At 42.8% G+C, this 21,531-nt stretch overlaps 1 protein-coding gene across 1 annotated transcript; it reads left to right on the top strand.

Moving 5' to 3' along the window:
• Nucleotides 1–384: 384 nt before the first annotated feature.
• Nucleotides 385–20,761, top strand: LOC141126511 (olfactory receptor 6N1-like). The gene is made up of 3 exons (XM_073612449.1): nt 385–792; nt 7,993–8,070; nt 19,778–20,761. Exons 1-3 carry the CDS (start codon nt 385–387, stop codon nt 20,759–20,761), a joined length of 1,470 nt encoding a protein of 489 aa, XP_073468550.1.
• The last annotated feature ends 770 nt before the right edge of the window (nt 20,762–21,531 follow it).

Below are 21,531 nucleotides of genomic sequence, written 5' to 3' on the forward strand. Positions count from 1 at the left end.
GGACCCAATCAGAGTCACCTTTCTTGAAAAGTCACTGATAGAATACTTCAAATTTAACACGACAGGAGACACCTTAATAGAAACTGTGTGGGCGGCTTTTATTAGGGGGGAAATCATACAAATGTCCACTCAAATAAAAAGGGAAAGAACAGATGAAGTTGAGAGACTGGAAAGGGAGTATGTCGTATTAAGATCCCAACACAAAAAAAACCCTCGAATAATAATATACCACAAATAGGTAAAATCAAACTGGAACTTAATTTAGCCCTCACAGCACAAGCAGAAAAAAGCATAAGATTGAGTAAAAACAAATACTATACACAGAAAGATTGGATTGGCTCCATGTTGGCAGCCAAATTATCCCCCAGAATACAACTAAACACAATGCCCCAAATCAGAATCCCCGGACACGGCCTTACAGCTAACCCGGTGAAAATTCTAGACGCTTTTCAGACCTTCTACACGAAACTGTACACAGCCTCCCCTCCAAAAAACACTGAGGCCATCAAAACTTTCCTAGATAATTTACCCATCCCACTTTTATCCCACGATCATAAAAACTCATTAAAAGCTCCCTTCACAGAAGAGGAAGTTCTTCTCAAGGAACTAAAAAGTGGATCTGCTCTGGGTCCGGACAGACTGTCTAATCCTTATTATAAATCCTTTGCTAACATCTTAGGTCTGCATTTAGCCAAATTTTTCAACACCAAGACCCGAAGAGACCCACTAGACTTGCAGCCCTATTCTGCATTCATAGCGGTGATCCCCAAACTGGATAAAAACCCGGAAGAAGTTAGCAACTATCACCGATCTCTCTTATTAACTGTGATCTTAAAATACTAACCAAAATCCTGGCCAATCGATTTGCTTCCTTCATAACTAAATATGTATACAAAGACCAAGTAGGATTCATTCCAGGCAGACAAGGCCCAGACCAAATTAGGAAGGCGATCTACATAATATTTATCCTTCAATCGAAGGGGGACCCAAACAAGAAGGTATGATACTGTCTTTAGATTTTAAAAAAGCTTTTGATTCCGTATCCTGGCCATACATCTTCACTCTGCTGGAAAGATGGGGGTTTGGAGATAGATTCATGGGGCTAATCAGATCTCTCTATTCTAAACCCCAAGCGAGAACGTCTCCAGGGACACTACTCGAACCCCATCCATATTTCAAAAGGCACCAGGCAAGGCTGCCCGTTTTTCCCACTAATCTTTGCCTTGGCAATTGAAACCCTCGCCATCTCAATTAGGGAGAACTCAAACATAAAAGGAGTAACATGCGGCACACAAACTCACAAGTGCGGACTTAACGCAGACGACATCCTCCTATTCCTCACCTCACCCATCACATCACTACCAAATTTACGCCAAACCTTAGAGGAATTTTCAAGCATCTCAGGGCTTCAAGTGAATTACTCCAAGTCTCTAGCCATTAATATATCGCTCCATCCGCAAACTGTATCCCTGCTCCAAAAATCCTTCCCCTTCGAATGACACGACAAGTCTATTAAATACCTTGGAATCAACTTAACACCCAAGATAGAATCTCTCTATAATAACAATTACCCCCCCATGTTCCGGAAACTGGAAACGGAACTCAAAGTATGGGCTAGCCATAACCTCTCCTGGATAGGAAAGATAAATTCTTTAAAGATGACTCTTCTCTCCAAACTCCTATACTTGTTTCGCTCTCTCCCCATCCCAATCAACAGGGGCCACATCAAATCCTTTCAAAAAAAGATCCTACAATTCACTTGGGGCAAGGCAGGCTATAGGATACCACAAGGCTCCATGTATGGCCATAGAAAAAAGGGGGGCTTAGGGCTCCCCAATTTACTTCAAAACTATTTCGCAGCTAGACTAGCTCAAATCTCAATCATATATTTGCGATACGAGAAACCAGATTGGGTCCGAATTGAAAGACAAGCAATACCCCGCCACACTATAGACTTTTTTAATGTGGTCTTCCCCAAAATCCCATCCGCCGATAATGGCACCGCCCCTTTCCCACTCCCTAGTGCTCTGGGACAAGTTACGCAAGTCTAAAGCCCTAACCTCAGTCAGCAAACCTCTATCCCATCTATTTAACAACTCCGATTTCCCTCCAGGTCAGAACATTGTGACATTGAAATGGAGCCTGGACAAGGGACTGTACCAAATTGTGAACTTCTTCTCTCCTGCAGGCCCTCTTTCCCTCAAGCATTGCATTAATAAGCTGGAGCTACCCACAACAGAACACTTCAGATCCCAACAAATCTCACACTTTCTACACACTATATGGTCGGAAAAGCCACCCCCCCCAGATACACGGCATATGAACTATGGTGGGGACTGGGCCCGGAGCAGAAGGGAGGAATATCAATCATTTACTCATCACTGGTACTCCCAGACTGTAAATCTCCTTTCATGATGAGGTGGGAAGAGGAGCTACAATTCAGTTGGGAGCTGAAGGCCATGTGATCTGCCTGCTTTAAATCCTTTAAGGGTATCATGAACACATTACTCACAGAGGCCAGTATTATACCCCCTTCAGATTAGCGCCCATGTATGGCTCTGCAGATCCTCTGTGTTTCAGAGGATGTCAACTTACAGGCACAATGGCCCTCATCTGGTGGGAGTGCCCCAGGATACGCCCCTTCTGGAGAAAAATCTTTAACAATATAGACAAGTTGGTGCAGGTGCCTAGATCTACGACAATAGCCCTTCTCAATGAACAGATTCCAAAAAACCCTGCACATGCTAGAAAGCTAATCCACTTCATACTAGTGGGAACTAAACTTACAATAACTAAAGCTTGGAAACAACCAAACATCTCCATTAAAGCCGCCCAGAAGAAAATCTTATGGATTATGTCCCAAGAAAAATTATTTAGTATATTGTCAGACACCCGCACTAAATTTGAAGAAGCCACATGGGAACCGTGGGGTTGGTACATGGGTATCTCCCTACTCCCTGTCAGTAGGACAGACTGAGACTTTAAAATCTCAATCTCAAAATTATTAACGATAGACAACACCAAGCAGCACCTCCTTCTCTCCTTTCCTCTCCTTTATCCCTTACCCTCTCTACTCTATTCTATTCTCTTTCCTCATTTATCTCTGTTTAAATGGGACGACCGTGGAACACATACAAATCACCAGCCCGGAGTTCCAGATGCTTATAGGAACTCTGGAACCGTTTTATGCCAACCCTAGGTCAAAATGGTGGTGGGGGGGAGGGGTTCCGGGTCGAGACCCCCACCCAGCACAGTCTGATCCCCTTGGGGGTGCTGGGTGTATAAAAGGGACTCCCCTGGCCCTTCTTCTCTCTACCATTGTTCTGCCATAAGGGCATTTTCTTCAGTTGCACATCCCACCTTTTAGTTTGCAAGTTGTAACTGTTCTAGGTTCCTTTAACAACTCTATGCATAGACGAGACACTGTCCCGACTGACTAAGTCTTCCTTCCTTTGTATTACAGCTATGTTTAGCTATATCTCAAAGACTAACTACTCGTATTGGTTATTGAATTTTATACACTGTCAACCTGCTGTTAAACATGTTTGTATATGTTTGATTACAAAATAAAAACTTTTTGAAATTAAAATGAGCACTTTTGATTTTTTATGTTCGTGTCCCATAGACTGTAACGGTGTTCATGTGTTCTGCTGAATTTTTTGCCTGTTCAGTATGTTCTGGTGCGAACCGAACCGGGGGGTGTTCGGCCCATTCCTAGTAATTAACCACTTGCCACCCAGGTTAATTCTGACACTTCTCTCCTACATGTAAAAATCTTCATTTTTTTGCTAGAAAATATCTCAAAACCCCCAAACATTATATACATTGTTTTAGCAGACACCCTATGGAATTAAATGGTGGTCGTTGCAACTTTTTATGTTACACGGTATTTGCGCACCAATTTTTCAAATGCGTTTTTTTAAACTGTTTCATGAATAAAAATAAAAATAAAACACTAAAGTTAGCCTGATTTTATTTGTATAATGTGAAAGATGATGTTACGCCAAGTAAATAGATACCTAACACAGGGCTCAAAATTTCAAGCTCTGAGCTAATAGCCAGGCCTCAAGGGTTACTCGCCACCAGTTGCCCCATCCAACCCCGACCCTGCCCCGCCCCTAATTGCGCCCCTAAACACGCCCTCATAAATTATCTCATGAAATGACACTTAAGGCCGGGTTCACACTGGTATGACACGACAGTCGTACCACTTTGGATCCAACTTCGCCCTGCGACTTGAAGTCTGACATGTGTCCGACTACAATGAACAGGGATCTGACTTTGATCCCCGACAATACCAGGCACTGTGTCTGGTATGAATCTTTAGGGGGAACTCCACACACAATGTAAAAAAAAAAAACGGCATGGGTTCCTCTCCAAGAGCTTACCAGGCCCTTTGGTCTGCTATGGATTTTCAGGGGAACCCCCGCACTGAAAAAACGGCATTGGGGTCCCCCAAAATCCATACCAGACCCTTATCTGCTTACCTGATTTAATGCTGGGTGCGCGGTGTGCCACTACTTATATTGGCATAGGGCGGGGTCACCGGGTTATGTCATCCGAAGGCCCCACCCCTTATGATGTCACCGCCCAGGGCATGATGACGTCATAAGGGCGGGTCTCCGGTGACCCCGCCCCATGGCAATATAAGTAGTGGCGCACCCAGGATTAGAGCAGGAAAGAGTACAGTGGGAGAAGAGAGCAGAGAAGACCCAGCAAAAGAGCCAGCAAAAGAGCGAGAAGACAGCAAAGGGGACCCGGCGGACAGAGGGAGAAGAGCCAGAGAGAGAGCGGAGAAAAGCCAGAGAGGGGAGAAGAATCAGCAGAGGCAGAAGACGTCATTGGAGGACACAGAAGAGCCGGAGAGGGGAGAACAGATCGGAAGAGACGTCGGAGCTACCTTAATAAATTACTTTAAAAATATGTGTAAGGTGTTTTATTTTTGACACTTTTTTAGGTGAATGGGTAGGGGTACAATGTACCCCATACTCATTCACATAGGGTGGGGGGCCGGGACCCGGGGGCCCCCTTGTTAAAGGGGCGTGGAGGTTTCTTCGGGGGGGGGGTTCCCCTGAAAATCCATACCAGACCGAAGGGCCTGGTATGCTCTTGGAAAGGGAACCCATGCCGTTCTTTTTTTCTTTAACCGCTTGCCGCCCGCCGGCCGTCATATGACCCCCAGGCAGCGCGGCTCTTGTTCTGGACGGGCGTCATATGACGTCTGTCCATTTAAACAGGGAATGCGCGCATCCCTGTACCTTCGGTGGTGGAGTGTCACGGAGACACCGCTTGCCACCGAGGGGGGTGAACAGCCATTGGGCATGGCTTTTTACCACGTGATCGGCCATGATGAAGTCACGGCCGATCACAGATGGTATCGCCCCACTTTGCACGGCTCATGCTCGCAAGCGCGCTGTGCGTGCACGTCGGTGGCAGCATGTTGCCAGGAACACTGCTCGTCACCGACGCTGGTAAACAGTCATTGGCCGGCAGCTGTTTACCACGTGATCGGCTGTGATCCTTTCACAGCCAATCACTAAATGTAAATACAGAGCGATAACGAGATGTTACCGGGTTCTCCTCCTCACACACCGATCGTGTGTGAGAAGGAGATTGCAGTAACATCTCGTTACCGCTTACAGTGTATACCAACACACACTGATTGCCCCCCCATAAAGAGGACCTGTCACCACCCATCAAAGTACCTGTCACAGTTCATCTGAGAACCCAAGTAACTGTCCCAGTTCATATGAGTACCTGAGTACCTGTCACAGTCCATATGAGTATCTGAGTACCTGTCACAGTCCACCTGCTCTGTTAGTAATGTCTGTAAACAACAGACATTACTAACAGAGCAGGTGAGGATAGCCATGAACATGTGAAAAGAGCTATACCTGTTGGCAGAAAATAAAAACACACAATATTAAATTTCACTGGGAAAGGAACTTCTACTTCCAATTTTCTAACCAGCAATGGGAAACAATTTGTGTATTCTGTTAGCTCAAAGATACAAAATTTGCCTATAAACTATTACCTCAAAGGTGTAGAACACCCTAGAACACATAAGTCAAACAGAAAGCCAAAGGTCGAATCCGGCCCACCAGACCATTCTATCTGGCCCTCGCACCTCTCCTGCAGCACCCCCTCATCTCTTACCCACCTTATCTAAGCAGTCGGCAGCAGACAGCAGGACAGAACTCCTCCTACAGATCCTGCATTTCTCCGTGCAGCCAAAGAGAACAGAACTCCTCCTACAGATCCTGCATTTCTCCGTGCAGCCGCAGAGAGGCTCATCTGTGTCCCCACCCCCCACCCTGCCCATCTCAGCAGTGAGCAGCAGAGAAGAGAACAGAACTCCTCCTACAGGTCATGCACCTCTCTGTGCAGCAGCAGCACCCCCTCGTCTCCACCTCCCCTGGTCTCAGCATTCAGCAGACTCTGGCAGCTGACTTCAGCCCTCTTCTGGTCCTCCTCCAGACCCTGCACTTTTTGCTTCCCATCTCAGCTTCTTCTCAGCAGCAGCAAACAGTAATGGGTGTGCCCCCACTGAGATGTAAGGGAGTTTGAAGGACTCTTGACTTCTGATGTAAAGGGGGGGGGGGGCTCTTGATATCTGATTTAAAGGAGGGGGTGCTCTGAAGATTTAGTTTTACAGATGTCCTTTGAGGGCAACCATAATTCTGATGCGGCCCACAATGAAATTGAGTTTGACACCCCTGCCCTTGAAATTTGGTGGGGATGTTGATTTGCTACAACTATACTGACAACAGGTGTCGTTTGGATAACACAACTCATGGGTACTTTCCACCTTATTCCTTTCATATCCTACCCCTCTCTGCTCAACCCTCCCTTCCTCTCTTGTTTTTTTCCAAACATCTTCATTTTTTTCTTTTCATTTCCCCCTTTCCTTTCCCTTTTCTACTTTCTTCAAAATTAACAAAAGAATACATAAAATAAAAGACTTTTTATTCAGTAGGAAAATAATAAAAAAAATAAAATTATATATAAATATGATAGAATGGTGATCATTAATGAATACATTCCTTTAAAAAAAACAATGCTGTAAAGGTTTATAAAAATACATATTTAAAATGAAATATAAATGATATCAACAAAAAATAATAAATACATACATCCCTTATGTCTATGACTTTTTATTCAATATGAAAATAATAAAAAAAAAAAAAAAGAAAATTATATATAAATATGATAGAATTGTGATCATTAATTATTATTATTATTATTATTATTATTATTATTATTATTATTATTATTATTATTATTAATGAATACATTCCTTTAAAAAAAACAATGCTGTAAAGGTTTATAAAAATACATATTTAAAATGAATTATAAATGATATCAACAAAAAATAATAAATACATACATCCCTTATGTCTATGACTTTTTATTCAGTATGAAAATAATTAAAAAAAAGAAAATGATATATAAATATGATAGAATGGTGATCATTAATTATTATTATTATTATTATTATTATTATTAATGAATACATTCCTTAAAAAAAAAAAAAAACAATGCTGTAAAGGTTTATAAAAATACATATTTAAAATTAAATATAAATGATATTAACAAAAAATAATAAATACATACATTTTTGTTTGGTCACTTATGTCTATGGATGTTGATTGCCTCAATTAACCATTAAATCATCTGATTAGTCTCTACAGGCCAAGGCATATGGGAGAATTATTTTTAATTCAATTAATTATAACCAAAACAATAACAACAACAACAATTTCAGACCTTTACAAGAAGCTCAGATGGTAACATTAGTTAATCATTCCTCAGAGAATTATAACTATCTTTACACCCCCTGATAGTTTTAGAACCAGAGGTTTAAATAGAGAGCTAATCACCGCATAGTTTGTTTACCAGTAGGCCAAATTGGAGGAACACATATGTAGCCAATCACTAAAAGATATTTAAACCATTAGTGTAAAATTCTGTTTGTTTCATACATTTTTGAAGAAAGTTAAAGTTATTAGCATTGTGGATTCCTGCAAAAGTTTGCTTGTATTATTTGCTATGGGAGTTGATCTATGGAAGGTAAGTTTTTAAAATGGAATATTTTGTTAAAATGTTTGTGTTTATGATAAAAAAAAAACATTCTGAGCTAAAAAAAAACGTTTACTAAACCTTTTCATATAACAAATATATATTATATAATTAAATAACATATTTTCGTATTTTTTCATTTTTTTTAAAACACATTTCTTTTACTGAAAAGTACAAATACATCTGTGTCAGTGATCCAAGCAATTTTATAAGATTTGCACCAGATCAGTGTACAGATAATTTTATGTAACAAATCATGCAAAGCTAAATTATAAAGCAAAAGCTAATACTAGAAAATATATAAAGCTAAACTAGTGCATTCTGTGCATACAGGGAAACAGTATAAAGTGTGAGACAGTTTTCTGCAAAAAGAACAATTTTCCTCGGCTCAGTTAAAAAGATTGCAAAGATTTTAGGGAAAACTTCATACAAGGAAGACTTTTTTTTGTCATATCCTTATGTCAGTTTTAAATTTTGAGGAAAGCGGATATACACTATATTACCAAAAGTATTGGGACGCCTGTCTTTACACGCACATGAACTGTAATGGCATCCCAGTCTTAGTCCGTAGGGTTCAACATTGAGTTGGCCCACCCTTTGCAGCTTTAACAGCTTCAACTCTTCTGGGAAGGCTGTCCACAAGGTTTAGGAGTGTGTCTATGGGAATGTTTTACCATTCTTTCAGAAGCACATTTGTGAGGTCACCTACTGATGTTGAAGGAGAAGGCCTGGCCCGCAGTCTCCACTCTAATTCATCCCAAAGGTGTTCTATGGGGTTAAGGTCAGGACTCTGTGCAGGCCAATCAAGTTCCTCCACCCCAAACTTGCTCATCCATGTCTTTATGGACCTTGCTCCGTGCACTGGTCTAAATCATTTGGTGGAGGGAGGATTATGGTGTGGGGTTGATTTTTAGGGGTTGGGGTTGGGCTTGGCCCCTTAGTTCCAGTGAAGGGAACTCTTAAGGCATCAGCATAGCAAGATTTTTTGGACAATTTCATGCTCCCAACTTTGTGGGAACAGTTTGGGGATGTCCCCTTCCTGTTCCAACATGACTGCGCACCAGTGCACAAAGCAAGATCCATAAAGACATGGATGAGCGAGTTTGGAGTGGAGGAACTATCCTGACCTCAACCCGATAGAACACCTTTGGGATGAATTCGAGCGGAGACTGCGATCCAAGCCTTCTCGTTCAACATCAGTGTCTGACCTCACAAATGCTCTTCTGGAAGAATGGTCAAACATTCCCATAGACACACTCCTAAACCTTGTGGACAGCCTTCCCAGAAGAGTTGAAGCTGTTATAGCTACAATGGGTGTGCCAACTCAATATTGAACCCTATGGACTAATGCCCTGTACACACGATAGGATTTTCCGACAACAAAATCCATGTTTTTTTTTCCAACAGATGTTGGCTCAAACTTGTCTTGCATACATACGGTCACACAAATCTTGTCGGAAATTCCGATCGCCAAGAACGCGGTGACGTACAACACATACGAGGACCTGAGAAAAATGAAGTTCAATAGCCAGTGCAGCTCTTCTGCTTGATTCCAAGCATGCGTAGAATTTTGTGCGTCGCAATTGTGTACATACGATCGGAACCAGCTCTCAAATTTTGTGCGTCGGAAATTCCGATGGAAACTGTCCGATGGAGCCTACACACGGTCGGAATTTCCAACAACAAGCTCCCATCCAACATTTTCCGTTGGAAAATCCGACCGTGTGTACGCGGCATAAGACTGGGATGCCATTAAAGTTCATGCGTGTGTAAAGGCAGGCGTCCCAATACTTTTGGTAATATAGTGTAGTAGCTACCTTATATGTACTGTATATACAATTTTTATTTTTTTAACAAAAGTAGCATTACCCACTATTTAATTCACATATTTTACTTTACTACTATCTCAACTCCAGCCACACAATTTTTTGGCTATGGTAAGGTTATGTTATGTTGTAGGTTATTTTGTGAGGGACAAGGCTCGAATAGTGGATTGGTCCACATGAGTCCCATCGGTCCTTCTAAGCACACTTTAACACTTTTTTTTATGACAACGCTGGGCCCATATGAAAAGTGTAATTTGACCAGCAGTTCTAAAATGTTTTATATCCTGGGTGTCCAACCTTATGACCTTGCTGGGCCACACTGGAAGAAGAATTGCCTTGGGCTCGGGCACAGTCTACCTTTCATGCAGGAAAAAGGTTCCTGCGCTTTTTTTGAGCCACAGCAGCCGGAGAAAGCACCATGAGATTTACCAGCAGTTCCTGCATGCTGCGTTTTTAGTAGACATTTGCAATTCGTTTAGTTCTGAAATCGTTTTTTAACGAGTTTTGACAAATTCGTTAATTACGAAATTTCCGAATTTCCGAATTTTTCAATTTCCGAAATTCGAATTTCCGAATTTCGAAATTTTTCAATTTCCAAATTTTAGAATTTCCGGAAATTCAAAATTTCGGACACTTGGAATTTCGGAAATTTGGAATTCGGAATTCGGAAATTCAAAAATCCAGAAATTTGAAAATCCAAAAGTAAGAATGAAAATCTGAAAATTCAAAAGAATGAAAATCCGAAAATTTGAAAACCAGAAAACCTGAAATAAGAACTAACTAATAATAACTATTAAATTATAGGTATTGGAATCTCCTTTCAAATTTGGCTGTTAGTGAACGTAGCGAATACGAATTTATCCAAAGTAGGGATGAGCTTCGAGTTCAAGTCGAACTCATGTTCGACTCGAACATTGGCTGTTCGCAAGTTCACCGAACAGCGAACAATTTGGGGTGTTCGCGGCAAATTCGAATGCCGCGGAACACCCTTTAAAAGTCTATGGGAGAAATCAAAAGTGCTAATTTTAAAGGCTAATATGCAAGTTATTGTCATAAAAAGTGTTTGGGGACCTGGGTCCTGCCCCAGGGGACATGGATCAATGCAAAAAAAAGTTTTAAAAACGGCCGTTTTTTCAGGAGCAGTGATTTTAATAATACTTAAAGTCAATCAATAAAAGTGTAATATCCCTTTAAATTTCGTACCTGGGGGGTGTCTATAGTGTGCCTGTAAAGGGGCGCATGTTTCCTGTGTTTAGAACAGTCTGACAGCAAAATGACATTTTGAAGGAAAAAACTCATTTAAAACTACCCGCGGCTATTGCATTGCCGACAATACACATAGAAGTTCATTGATAAAAACGGCATGGGAATTCCCCAAAGGGGAACCCCGAACCAAAATTAAAAAAAAAAAATGACGTGGGGGTCCCCCTAAATTCCATACCAGGCCCTTCAGGTCTGGTATGGATATTAAGGGGAACCCCGGCCAAAATTTAAAAAAAAAAATGACGTGGGGTTCCCCCTAAATTCCATACCAGACCCTTCAGGTCTGGTATGGATTTTAAGGGGAACCCCGCGCCAAAAAAAAAAAAAAAAAAACGGCATGGGGTCCCCCCAAAAATCCATACCAGACCCTTATCCGAGCACGCAACCTGGCAGGCCGCAGGAAAAGAGGGGGGGACAAGAGTGCGGCCCCCCCTCCCTCCTGAACCGTACCAGGCCACATGCCCTCAACATTGGGAGGGTGCTTTGGGGTAGCCCCCCAAAACACCTTGTCCCCATGTTGATGAGGACAAGGGCCTCATCCCCACAACCCTGGCCGGTGGTTGTGGGGGTCTGCGGGCGGGGGGCTTATTGGAAGCCCACTTTAACAAGGGGACCCCCAGATCCCGCCCCCCCCTGTGTGAAATGGTAAGGGGGTACTTACCCCTACCATTTCACGAAAAAAGTGTCAAAAATGTTAAAAATGACAAGAGACAGTTTTTGACAATTCCTTTATTTAAATGCTTCTTCTTTCTTCTATCTTCCTTCATCTTCTGGTTCTTCTGGCTCTTCTGGTTCTTCTGGTTCTTCCTCCGGCGTTCTCGTCCAGCATCTCCTCCGCGGCGTCTTCTGTCTTCTTCTCCTCGGGCCGCTCCGCACCCATGGCATGGGGGGGAGGCTCCCGCTCTTCTCTTCTTCTCTTCTTCTTTTCTTCTTTTCTTCTTTTCTTCTCTTCTTCTCTTCTTCTTCATTTTCTTCTCCGGGCCGCTCCGCAATCCATGCTGGCATGGAGGGAGGCTCCCGCTGTGTGACGGCGCTCCTCGTCTGACAGTTCTTAAATAACGGGGGGGCGGGGCCACCCGGTGACCCCGCCCCCCTCTGACGCACGGTGACTTGACGGGACTTCCCTGTGGCATTCCCCGTGACGTCACAGGGAAGTCCCGTCAAGTCACCGTGCGTCAGAGGGGGGCGGGGTCACCGGGTGGCCCCGCCCCCCCCGTTATTTAAGAACTGTCAGACGAGGAGCGCCGTCACACAGCGGGAGCCTCCCTCCATGCCAGCATGGATTGCGGAGCGGCCCGGAGAAGAAAATGAAGAAGAAGAGAAGAAGAGAAGAAAAGAAGAAAAGAAGAAAAGAAGAAGAGAAGAGCGGGAGCCTCCCCCCCATGCCATGGGTGCGGAGCGGCCCGAGGAGAAGAAGACAGAAGACGCTGCGGAGGAGATGCTGGACGAGAACGCCGGAGGAAGAACCAGAAGAACCAGAAGAGCCAGAAGAACCAGAAGATGAAGGAAGATAGAAGAAAGAAGAAGCATTTAAATAAAGGAATTGTCAAAAACTGTCTCTTGTCATTTTTAACATTTTTGACACTTTTTTCGTGAAATGGTAGGGGTACTTATGTACCCCCTTACCATTTCACACAGGGGGGGGGCCGGGATCTGGGGGTCACCTTGTTAAAGGGGGCTTCCAGATTCCGATAAGCCCCCCGCCCGCAGACCCCCACAACCACCGGCCAGGGTTGTGGGGATGAGGCCCTTGTCCTCATCAACATGGGGACAAGGTGTTTTGGGGGGCTACCCCAAAGCACCCTCCCAATGTTGAGGGCATGTGGCCTGGTACGGTTCAGGAGGGAGGGGGGGCCGCACTCTCGTCCCCCCCTCTTTTCCTGCGCCCTGCCAGGTTGCGTGCTCGGATAAGGGTCTGGTATGGATTTTTGGGGGGACCCCACGCCGTTTTTTTTTTTTTTTGGCGCGGGGTTCCCCTTAAAATCCATACCAGACCTGAAGGGTCTGGTATGGAATTTAGGGGGAACCCCACGTCATTTTTTTTTTTTAATTTTGGCCGGGGTTCCCCTTAATATCCATACCAGACCTGAAGGGCCTGGTATGGAATTTAGGGGGACCCCCACGTCATTTTTTTTTTTTTAATTTTGGTTCGGGGTTCCCCTTTGGGGAATTCCCATGCCGTTTTTATCAATGAACTTCTATGTGTATTGTCGGCAATGCAATAGCCGCGGGTAGTTTTAAATGAGTTTTTTCCTTCAAAATGTCATTTTGCTGTCAGACTGTTCTAAACACAGGAAACATGCGCCCCTTTACAGGCACACTATAGACACCCCCCAGGTACGAAATTTAAAGGGATATTACACTTTTATTGTTTGACTTTAAGCATTATTAAAATCACTGCTCCTGAAAAAACGGCCGTTTTTAAAACTTTTTTTTGCATTGATCCATGTCCCCTGGGGCAGGACCCAGGTCCCCAAACACTTTTTATGACAATAACTTGCATATAAGCCTTGAAAATTAGCACTTTTGATTATTCATGTTCGTGTCCCATAGACTTTAACGGTGTTCGCATGTTCGAACGAACTTTTTTCCTGTTCGCATGTTCTGGTGCGAACCGAACAGGGGGGTGTTCGGCTCATCCCTAATCCAAAGTTACGAATTGTCTGAAATAACGAACGCCGTATCGAAACAAATGGAACGTAACTATCTAATAATAATAAATAACAATAATAATAATAAAACCTTTTTATTATTATTATTTATTATTATTAATTTGTTCCATTCCACACAGGCATTAATGTCTAAATCACTGGCAACAAGTACACCCCTAAGTGAAAATGTCCAAATTGGGCCCAAAGTGTCAATATTTTGTGTGGCCACCATTATTTTCCAGCACTGCCGTAACCCTCTTGGGCATGGAGTTCACCAGAGCTTCACAGGTTACCACTGGAGTCCTCTTCTACTCCTCCATGATGACATCACAGAGCTGGTGGATGTTAGAGACCTTGCGCTCCTCCACCTTCCATTTGAGGATGCCCCACAGATGATCAATAGGGTTTAGGTCTGGAGACATGCTTGTCCAGTCCATCACCTTTACCCTCAGCTTCTTTAGCAAGGCAGTGGTCATCTTGGAGGTGTGTCTGGGGTTGTTATCATGTTGGAATACTGCTCTGCGGCCCAGTCTCTGAAGGGAGGTGATCCTGCTCTGCTTCAGTATGTCACAGTACATGTTGGCATTCATGGTTCCCTCACTGAACTGTAGCTCCCCAGTGCCGGCAGCACTCATGCAGCCCCAGACCATGACACTCCCACCACCATGCTTGACTGTAGGCAAGACTCACTTGTCTTTGTACTCCTCACCTTGTTGCCGCCACACACGCTTGACACCATCTGAACCAAATAAGTTTATCTTGGTCTCATCAGTCTTGCCTACAGTCATGGTTCCAGTAATCCATGTCCTTAGTCTGCTTGTCTTCAGCAAATTGTTTGTGGGCTTTCTTGTGCAACATCTTCAAAAGAGGCTTCCTTCTGGGATGACAGCCATGCAGACCAATTTGATGCTGTGTGCGGCATATGGTCTGAGCACTGACAGGCTGACCCCTCACACCTTCAACCTCTGCAGCAATGCTGGCAGCACTCATACGTCTATATCCCAAAGACAACCTCTGGATATGATGCTGAGCACATGCACTCAACTTCTTTAACTGACCATGGCGAGGCCTGTTCTGAGTGGAACCTGTCCTGTTAAACCTCTGTATGGTCTTGGTCACCGTGCTGCAGCTCAGTTTCAGGGTCTTGGCAATCTTCCTATAGCCTAGGCCATCTTTATGTAGAGCAACAATTCTTTTTTTCAGATCCTCAGAGAGTTCCTTGCCATGGTAAAAGAAAAAAGAGCGCGCAAACAAAAAACACACATATGAAAATATATAAATAATTCTGTGCATAAAATACAAACTTTCTAGTGCCGAAGCTTATAAAAAAAGAATCCTTGAAAAAATATATGAAAAATGTGTTAGACCATAAAAAGTCTATAAACAAATGTATTAAACCATAAAAAGTCCATATGTTCATCTCTGAGTTCCAAAGAAGCATCTGTTCTTCAATTGATAGAGTGTTCCAACATTCTGATATAAGATGTAAAATCACAAACTGCTTACCAGATTTGTAGGATCTCATATGATAGAGATCAAAAGCGCTTGTGCATCAGTCTGTCGGCAAGCTCACGATCCACCTGTGATGTTCTTACAAGAAGGAATATTCCACCCACTGCAGACGGACCATCAGAAGGGAAAAACCCACTCCAGAGATCGCTTTCAGAATTAAAGAAATTTTAAAATTTAGTAGAGGACAGAAAAAGAGGACTTCATTTTGTAATATGCGCCAAAAAAGATGTATTTTAAAAAGAATAACACAGGCTTTACATCCATCAAAGCACAGCGAAAAAAAGACAAATTGAAACCGCCGCGGCTCAAGCCAGCTGGCTGTTCAGTGTGATGACGTCACAAGTTATGCTCCACCCGATGCGTTTCCCCATATAGTGTGTGGTGTATTGTCTGAGCAATGACAGGCTGACCCCCCCACCCCTTCAACCTCTGCAGCAATGCTGGCAGCACTCATACATCTATTTCTCAAAGACAACCTCTGGATATGACGCTGAGCACGTGCACTCAACTTCTTTGGTCGACCATGGCGAGGCCTGTTCTGAGTGGAACCTGTCCTGTTAAACCGCTGCATGGTCTTAGCCACCGTGCTGAAACTCATTTTCAGGGTCCTGGCAATCTTCTTATAGCCTAGGCCATCTTTATGTAGAGCAACAAATCTTTTTTTCAGATCCTCAGAGAGTTCTTTGCCATGAGGTGCCATGTTGAACTTCCAGTGACCAGTATGAGAGAGTGAGAGCGATAACACCAAATTTACCACACCTGCTCCCCATTCACACCTGCGACCTTGTAACACTAACGAGTCACAGGACACCGGGAGGGAAAATGGCTAATTGGGCCCAATTCGGACATTTTCACTTAGGGGTGTACTCACTTTTGTTGCCAGCGGTTTAGACATTAATGGCTGTGTGTTGAGTTATTTTGAGGGGACAGCAAATTTACACTGTTATACAAGCTGTACACTCACTACTTTACATTGTAGCAAAGTGTCATTTCTTCAGTGTTGTCACATGAAAAGATAGAATAAAATATTTAGAAAAATGTGAGGGGTGTACTCACTTTTGTGAGATACTGTATGATTGGTGGTGTGCAGTGACAGCTTTATGGCAGGATAGCTCAGGCCGGTTCTGACTAGGAGCTGAACATGCCTCAGTTCTTCCCTAATGAGGATCAAGGAAATCAGAAAAAATCTGTGTACTTGATTCAGTTCAGTGGTTGAGAAAAAAAAATCAAAGCCACTGGATTACCATATATACTCGAATAAAAGCCGATTTTTTCAGCACACTTTTTTGTTCTGAAAAAGCCCCCCTCGGCTTATACTCGAGTCTCCCTGCCTCACTGTGCCCATCTGCAGCCTCATGCACCTGATCTAATGACGCTGTGACATTCAGTCTAGTCGGCGGCCGTCCATTGTAACAAAGCCCCGCCTTCTCCTCGTCCTCATTCATGATAGGCGGAACACTGACTCACTGCTGGGAAACTGAATCAGTGTTCCATCACGGACGAAGAAGAGGAGGAGGCGGGGCTTTGTTACACTAGACAGCTGCCGACTAGACTGCATGTCACAGCGTCGTTGTTCTGGAGATCAGGTACATGAGGCTGCAGATGGACACAGTTAGGCATGCAGATGGGCCTAGTGAGGCATGCAGATGAGCACAGTGAGGCTGCAAATGGGCACAGTGAGGCTGCAAATGGGCACAGTGAGGCTGCAAATGGGCACAATGAGGCTGCAAATGGGCACAGTAAAGCTGCAAATGGGCACAGTGAGGCTGCAAATGGGCACAGTGAGGCAGCAGATGGGCATTGTTGACCCTCTTTTCCACTTACAGTAGCTGCTGCATTTCTCACCCTAGGCTTATACTCGAGTCAATAAGTTTTCCTAGTTTTTTGTGGCAAAATTAAGTGCCTCGGCTTATATTCAAGTTGACTTATACTCGAGTATATACGGTAATTTGACCACCAGGGAACTAGAATTTCCAGAAGCAGAGGTCAGCAATTGTAGCCTCCAGTCTTGAACAACCATAATTATGATAGTGTAGCTTTTTCTTCTTTTTTTTTTTTTTTTTTTTACCACATCAGAGAATAGTGTCTGGAAACTTATTCAGCTTACCGTTCATTTACAGACCTCTTAATTTCACATCATTGTGGCAAAGTTCTCTTATCACCCCTCCCTTCCCCTCAACATATTTCCTAAGCTTTGAGCAGAAATTACACAGGGTCATAAATTAGACATTAGTTCACTACCAATTGATATGGACCTATGGAGTCGCGAAGCGGGTACCATATAACAAGTCCAAGGTCAATAATAACAGAGACTAAAGGACTTCCCGCGCCCACTCCTCTAGCTATTTTCAATATTATCCAGATTGATATATATATATATATATATATATATATATATATATATATATTTAATTCCATCACTCTTTCCCCTTACCCTCTCACCCCCCCCTCCCAACATCCCACTCCCCTATATAGAGTATTCAGGGTTAGACTTTCAACACATTTGGTTAACAAACACAGCTTCTATTAACTATTATTTGTCAGATAGAGACAAGCACCCACCAGGTTATGTACTGGTAGACCAGATCCCTGGCTGCCTAGGGCTTTTATTATTAAATCCCACTCTGTTATATTCTTCACTTCCTATTAAGAGCCTCCTACCTTCTCCAGCCATGGTCTCCACATTTTATCAAATTTCTTAAGGTTGCCTCTCTTAATATACTCTGTTCTTTCCCTACAAAGGGTTTCCTTTAATATAACAATCCAATCTCTTACTGTGGGGGGTTCCTTTGATTGCCATCTTAATGCGATTGTTTTCCTTGCTTGGAATAGACCTCTCAGAATTGCCAGTGTAGTACTCTTCCTCTCCCCCTGTATCCGTCTATACCCCAAGATGCATACTTTAGCCTCTTTCTCCAGTACAATCCCAAATACATCTCTCAAACTATCAATCACCCCCTCCCAGTAGCGAAACAACTTGGGACATCTCCACATCATGTGAATGAGGTCCCCCGTCCCCCGGCATCTAGGACATCTATCATCAGGTCTTCTTCCAAACTTAAAGAGGCGTTTAGGTGTGTAATAAGCTCTGTTTAACAAAATCAAGTGTGATATCTCCTTTGGGGGGGAGACTGATATCAACGATCCCATCTCCAAGATTCTCTTCCACTGAGCCTGTGTTATATCCCCCACATCCTCTTCCCACCTGACTTTTACATCATTGAGTAGGTCTTCACTATTGGCTTCTTTACTCAGTTGATTATAAATCTTGGATATTAACCCCTTAGTCGGGGCTACCTGCAATATACTATGAAGTAGGGGCATTTCATTCCATACTAAACTATAGTTCCTAAATTGAGCTTTAAGAGCGTGTTCTAGCTGAAGGTACGTATAAAAGGAGCCCGGCGACAGGTTGAATTCACTTTCCAACTCTGAAAATTTCTTCAGTGTATTGCCACTATACAATTGTCCCAACCTTTTAATACCTCGATCTTCCCACTCTCTTACTTTTCCTATCTTATGGATTTCCTGCAAATTTCGATTATTCCAGATGGGAGTATATTCATTACACCCATTGTATCTCATCTGATTCTTGACTGTTTTCCATACTTTGGTTAACATTATAATTGATGGATAAGTGTCGTGAAACGAGTTTGCTTCTAGGGCTTCAATTAATATATTGTGTGAGGCGCCCATTAGTACGATTCTACCATTTGGGGTACCCCCTTCCGGGGCTCCGCACCCCATTAGCTGCTGCAGTTGGGAAGATAAAAAGTACCGCTGAGGATGAGGGAGAGCAAAAACACCCTCCCGTAGCGGGAGTTAAAGTACCCGTAGACGTATTCTGGCTTGTTTTCCTTTCCATATCAGTTCCCTGAACAGGCTCTCGATTTTGTTGAACCACTTCTTGCATATCCACACAGGAGAATTATGCAAAACATACAGCAATTGTGGCAGCCAAATCATTTTTTATCAAACTGCATCTTCCTGCCACTGATAAAGGAAAACGTTTCCATATCCCTATCTTTTGTTTGAATTTCAACAAGAGTGGGAGAAGGTTTTTACTAATGTATTGGTTAGGATCCCTAGTCATGACGATTCCCAGGTATTTCAATGCGTCCACTATTACCAACTGGCGCATTTCTTGCACTGTTATCAAATCGATGGGGTCTATAGGTAATAACTCGGACTTTTCCCAATTTATCTCGAGTCCTGAAAAGCTGCCGAACAGCTCCACCATTCTCATTGCCTTTAACAGTGATTTGCTCATGTCCCCCAAAAAAAGCAAGATATCGTCCGCGTACAGCGCAATTTTATCCTCACCCGTCCTTCTCTGGAAACCGACTATCTCGGAACTCGCTCTTATAGATACTGTATGATAGTGTAGCTTTAGCTGAGAAATCAAATATTTCAATGAAGTAATTTTCTTTATTTTTTATTACCTAGGTCAATGAAGATTACTTGCAATCAGTAGTTTCTTCTAATGCAACTTTTACCCATGTGACGGAATTCATAATTTTTGGATTCCCCAGCCTCCAGAATTACCACATTTTGCTTTCTTGTGTATTACTTTGTATCTACCTCTTCACCCTCTCTGGCAATGGCATTATCTTCTTCTTGGTCATCTTTGACCGGCATCTCCATACCCCTATGTATTTCTTTGTCAGCAACTTGTCATTTATAGACATGGCTTACACTTCAGTAACCATCCCGAAGATGTTGGCCAAGTTCCTCATGAAGCTGGATATTATTTCCTACAACGCCTGCTTCACACAGATGTATATTTTCCTGTCTTTAGGAGCAACAGAGTGTTTTCTCTTGGCCATAATGGCCTACGATCGCTACATAGCTGTATGCTCACCCTTACACTACCAAACCATCATGACAAGACAACTTTACATAATACTGTCAATGGTGGCCTGGTCTGGAGGCTTTGCAACTCCGCTCACAGCCACCCTTCTTGCTTTAAAATTACCATTCTGTGGTCCCAATATAATCTACCATTACTACTGTGACACTCCTCCATTGCTGCAATTGGCTTGTGCCAACACATCCTTCAATGTAGCCATTGGGTCTACCATTGGTGCCGTTGTCATTTTGGTAAGCTTTGCTGTAATTGTTATATCTTACATTAAGATTATTTTAGTGATCCTCAGAATCAGTTCCCATGTTGGCCGCAAGAAAACTTTTTCTACCTGTGCCTCTCACTTTACAGTTGTCAGTATATTTTTCTTGCCCATTATGTTCATGTACATTCGTCCAACAGCCTCCTACTCATCTGACGTGGACTCCTTGGTGTCCATGTTATATACAGTATTAACTCCCCTAATGAATCCCATAATATACAGTCTGAGAAACAAAGATATTAAATCTGCTTTTCAGAAGAAAACTGGCTTCATCTGTACCAGAAGTATCTTGAGCACGGAATAGAATGCATGTGATTACTGATTGAAGCGATTGATTAACTTGGATATACTGTATGTCCTTTAAAAGATGAATTTAATGGACATTCTGGTGCCTACTGGACTGCACAATCACTCTGCACAACTGTTATCATGGAGATTTGGAGGGGCAATACTATTGGAGGTCCTGGGTACAATCTCTATCTCACTGCACATCTATTTCTGTGGTTTCTAAAATGTAATCATCCAAATAAAACTGATTAGGAACAGCAATCTCTCTGTACCCCCAGTCAGTCCCCTCCCACCACAGTTAGAAACACCTCCCAGGGAACACATTTAACCCCTTGATCACCACTAGTGTTAACCCCTTCCCTGCCAGTGTCATTTATACAGCAGGGACGTGCGGTGAGTTCAGTGGCTGGTGAGTCACTGGCTAGTATCAAAGCCAGATACACACAGGTTACATACGCCACGATCATTAGAGTGAGAGCAATAATTCTAGCACTAGACCTCTTCTGTAACTCTAAACATGTAATCTGTAAAAAAAAATTAAAGCGTTTTTTTAATTTTTAAGTACTGAAGTTTGGTGCGATTCTACGAGTGTGACATGTGTTTAAAGCGTGACATGTTAGGTATCTATTTACTTGGCGTAACATCATCTTTCACATTATACAAAAAAAATTGTGTTACCTTTAGTGTTTTTTTTTCTTTTTTTTTTTTTTTTTTAATTCATTAAAGTTTTTTTTTTAAAAACACGTTTGAAAAATTGCTGCGCAAATATCATGTAACATAAAAAGT

Source organism: Aquarana catesbeiana, linkage group LG02 (genome assembly GCF_042186555.1).
Source record: "Aquarana catesbeiana isolate 2022-GZ linkage group LG02, ASM4218655v1, whole genome shotgun sequence".
Taxonomy (NCBI): domain Eukaryota; kingdom Metazoa; phylum Chordata; class Amphibia; order Anura; family Ranidae; genus Aquarana; species Aquarana catesbeiana.

What these genes read in the sequence shown, in the direction of transcription:
- LOC141126511 (XM_073612449.1), top strand. Translation starts at nt 385, where the DNA reads ATGCCCCAAATCAGAATCCCCGGACACGGCCTTACAGCTAACCCGGTG. An exon ending in TGGATAAAAACCCGGAAGAA is followed by an intron (nt 793 to 7,992) that starts GTTAGCAACTAT and finishes ACATTTTTGAAG; the next exon opens with AAAGTTAAAGTTATTAGCAT. An exon ending in TGGGAGTTGATCTATGGAAG is followed by an intron (nt 8,071 to 19,777) that starts GTAAGTTTTTAA and finishes TTTATTACCTAG; the next exon opens with GTCAATGAAGATTACTTGCA.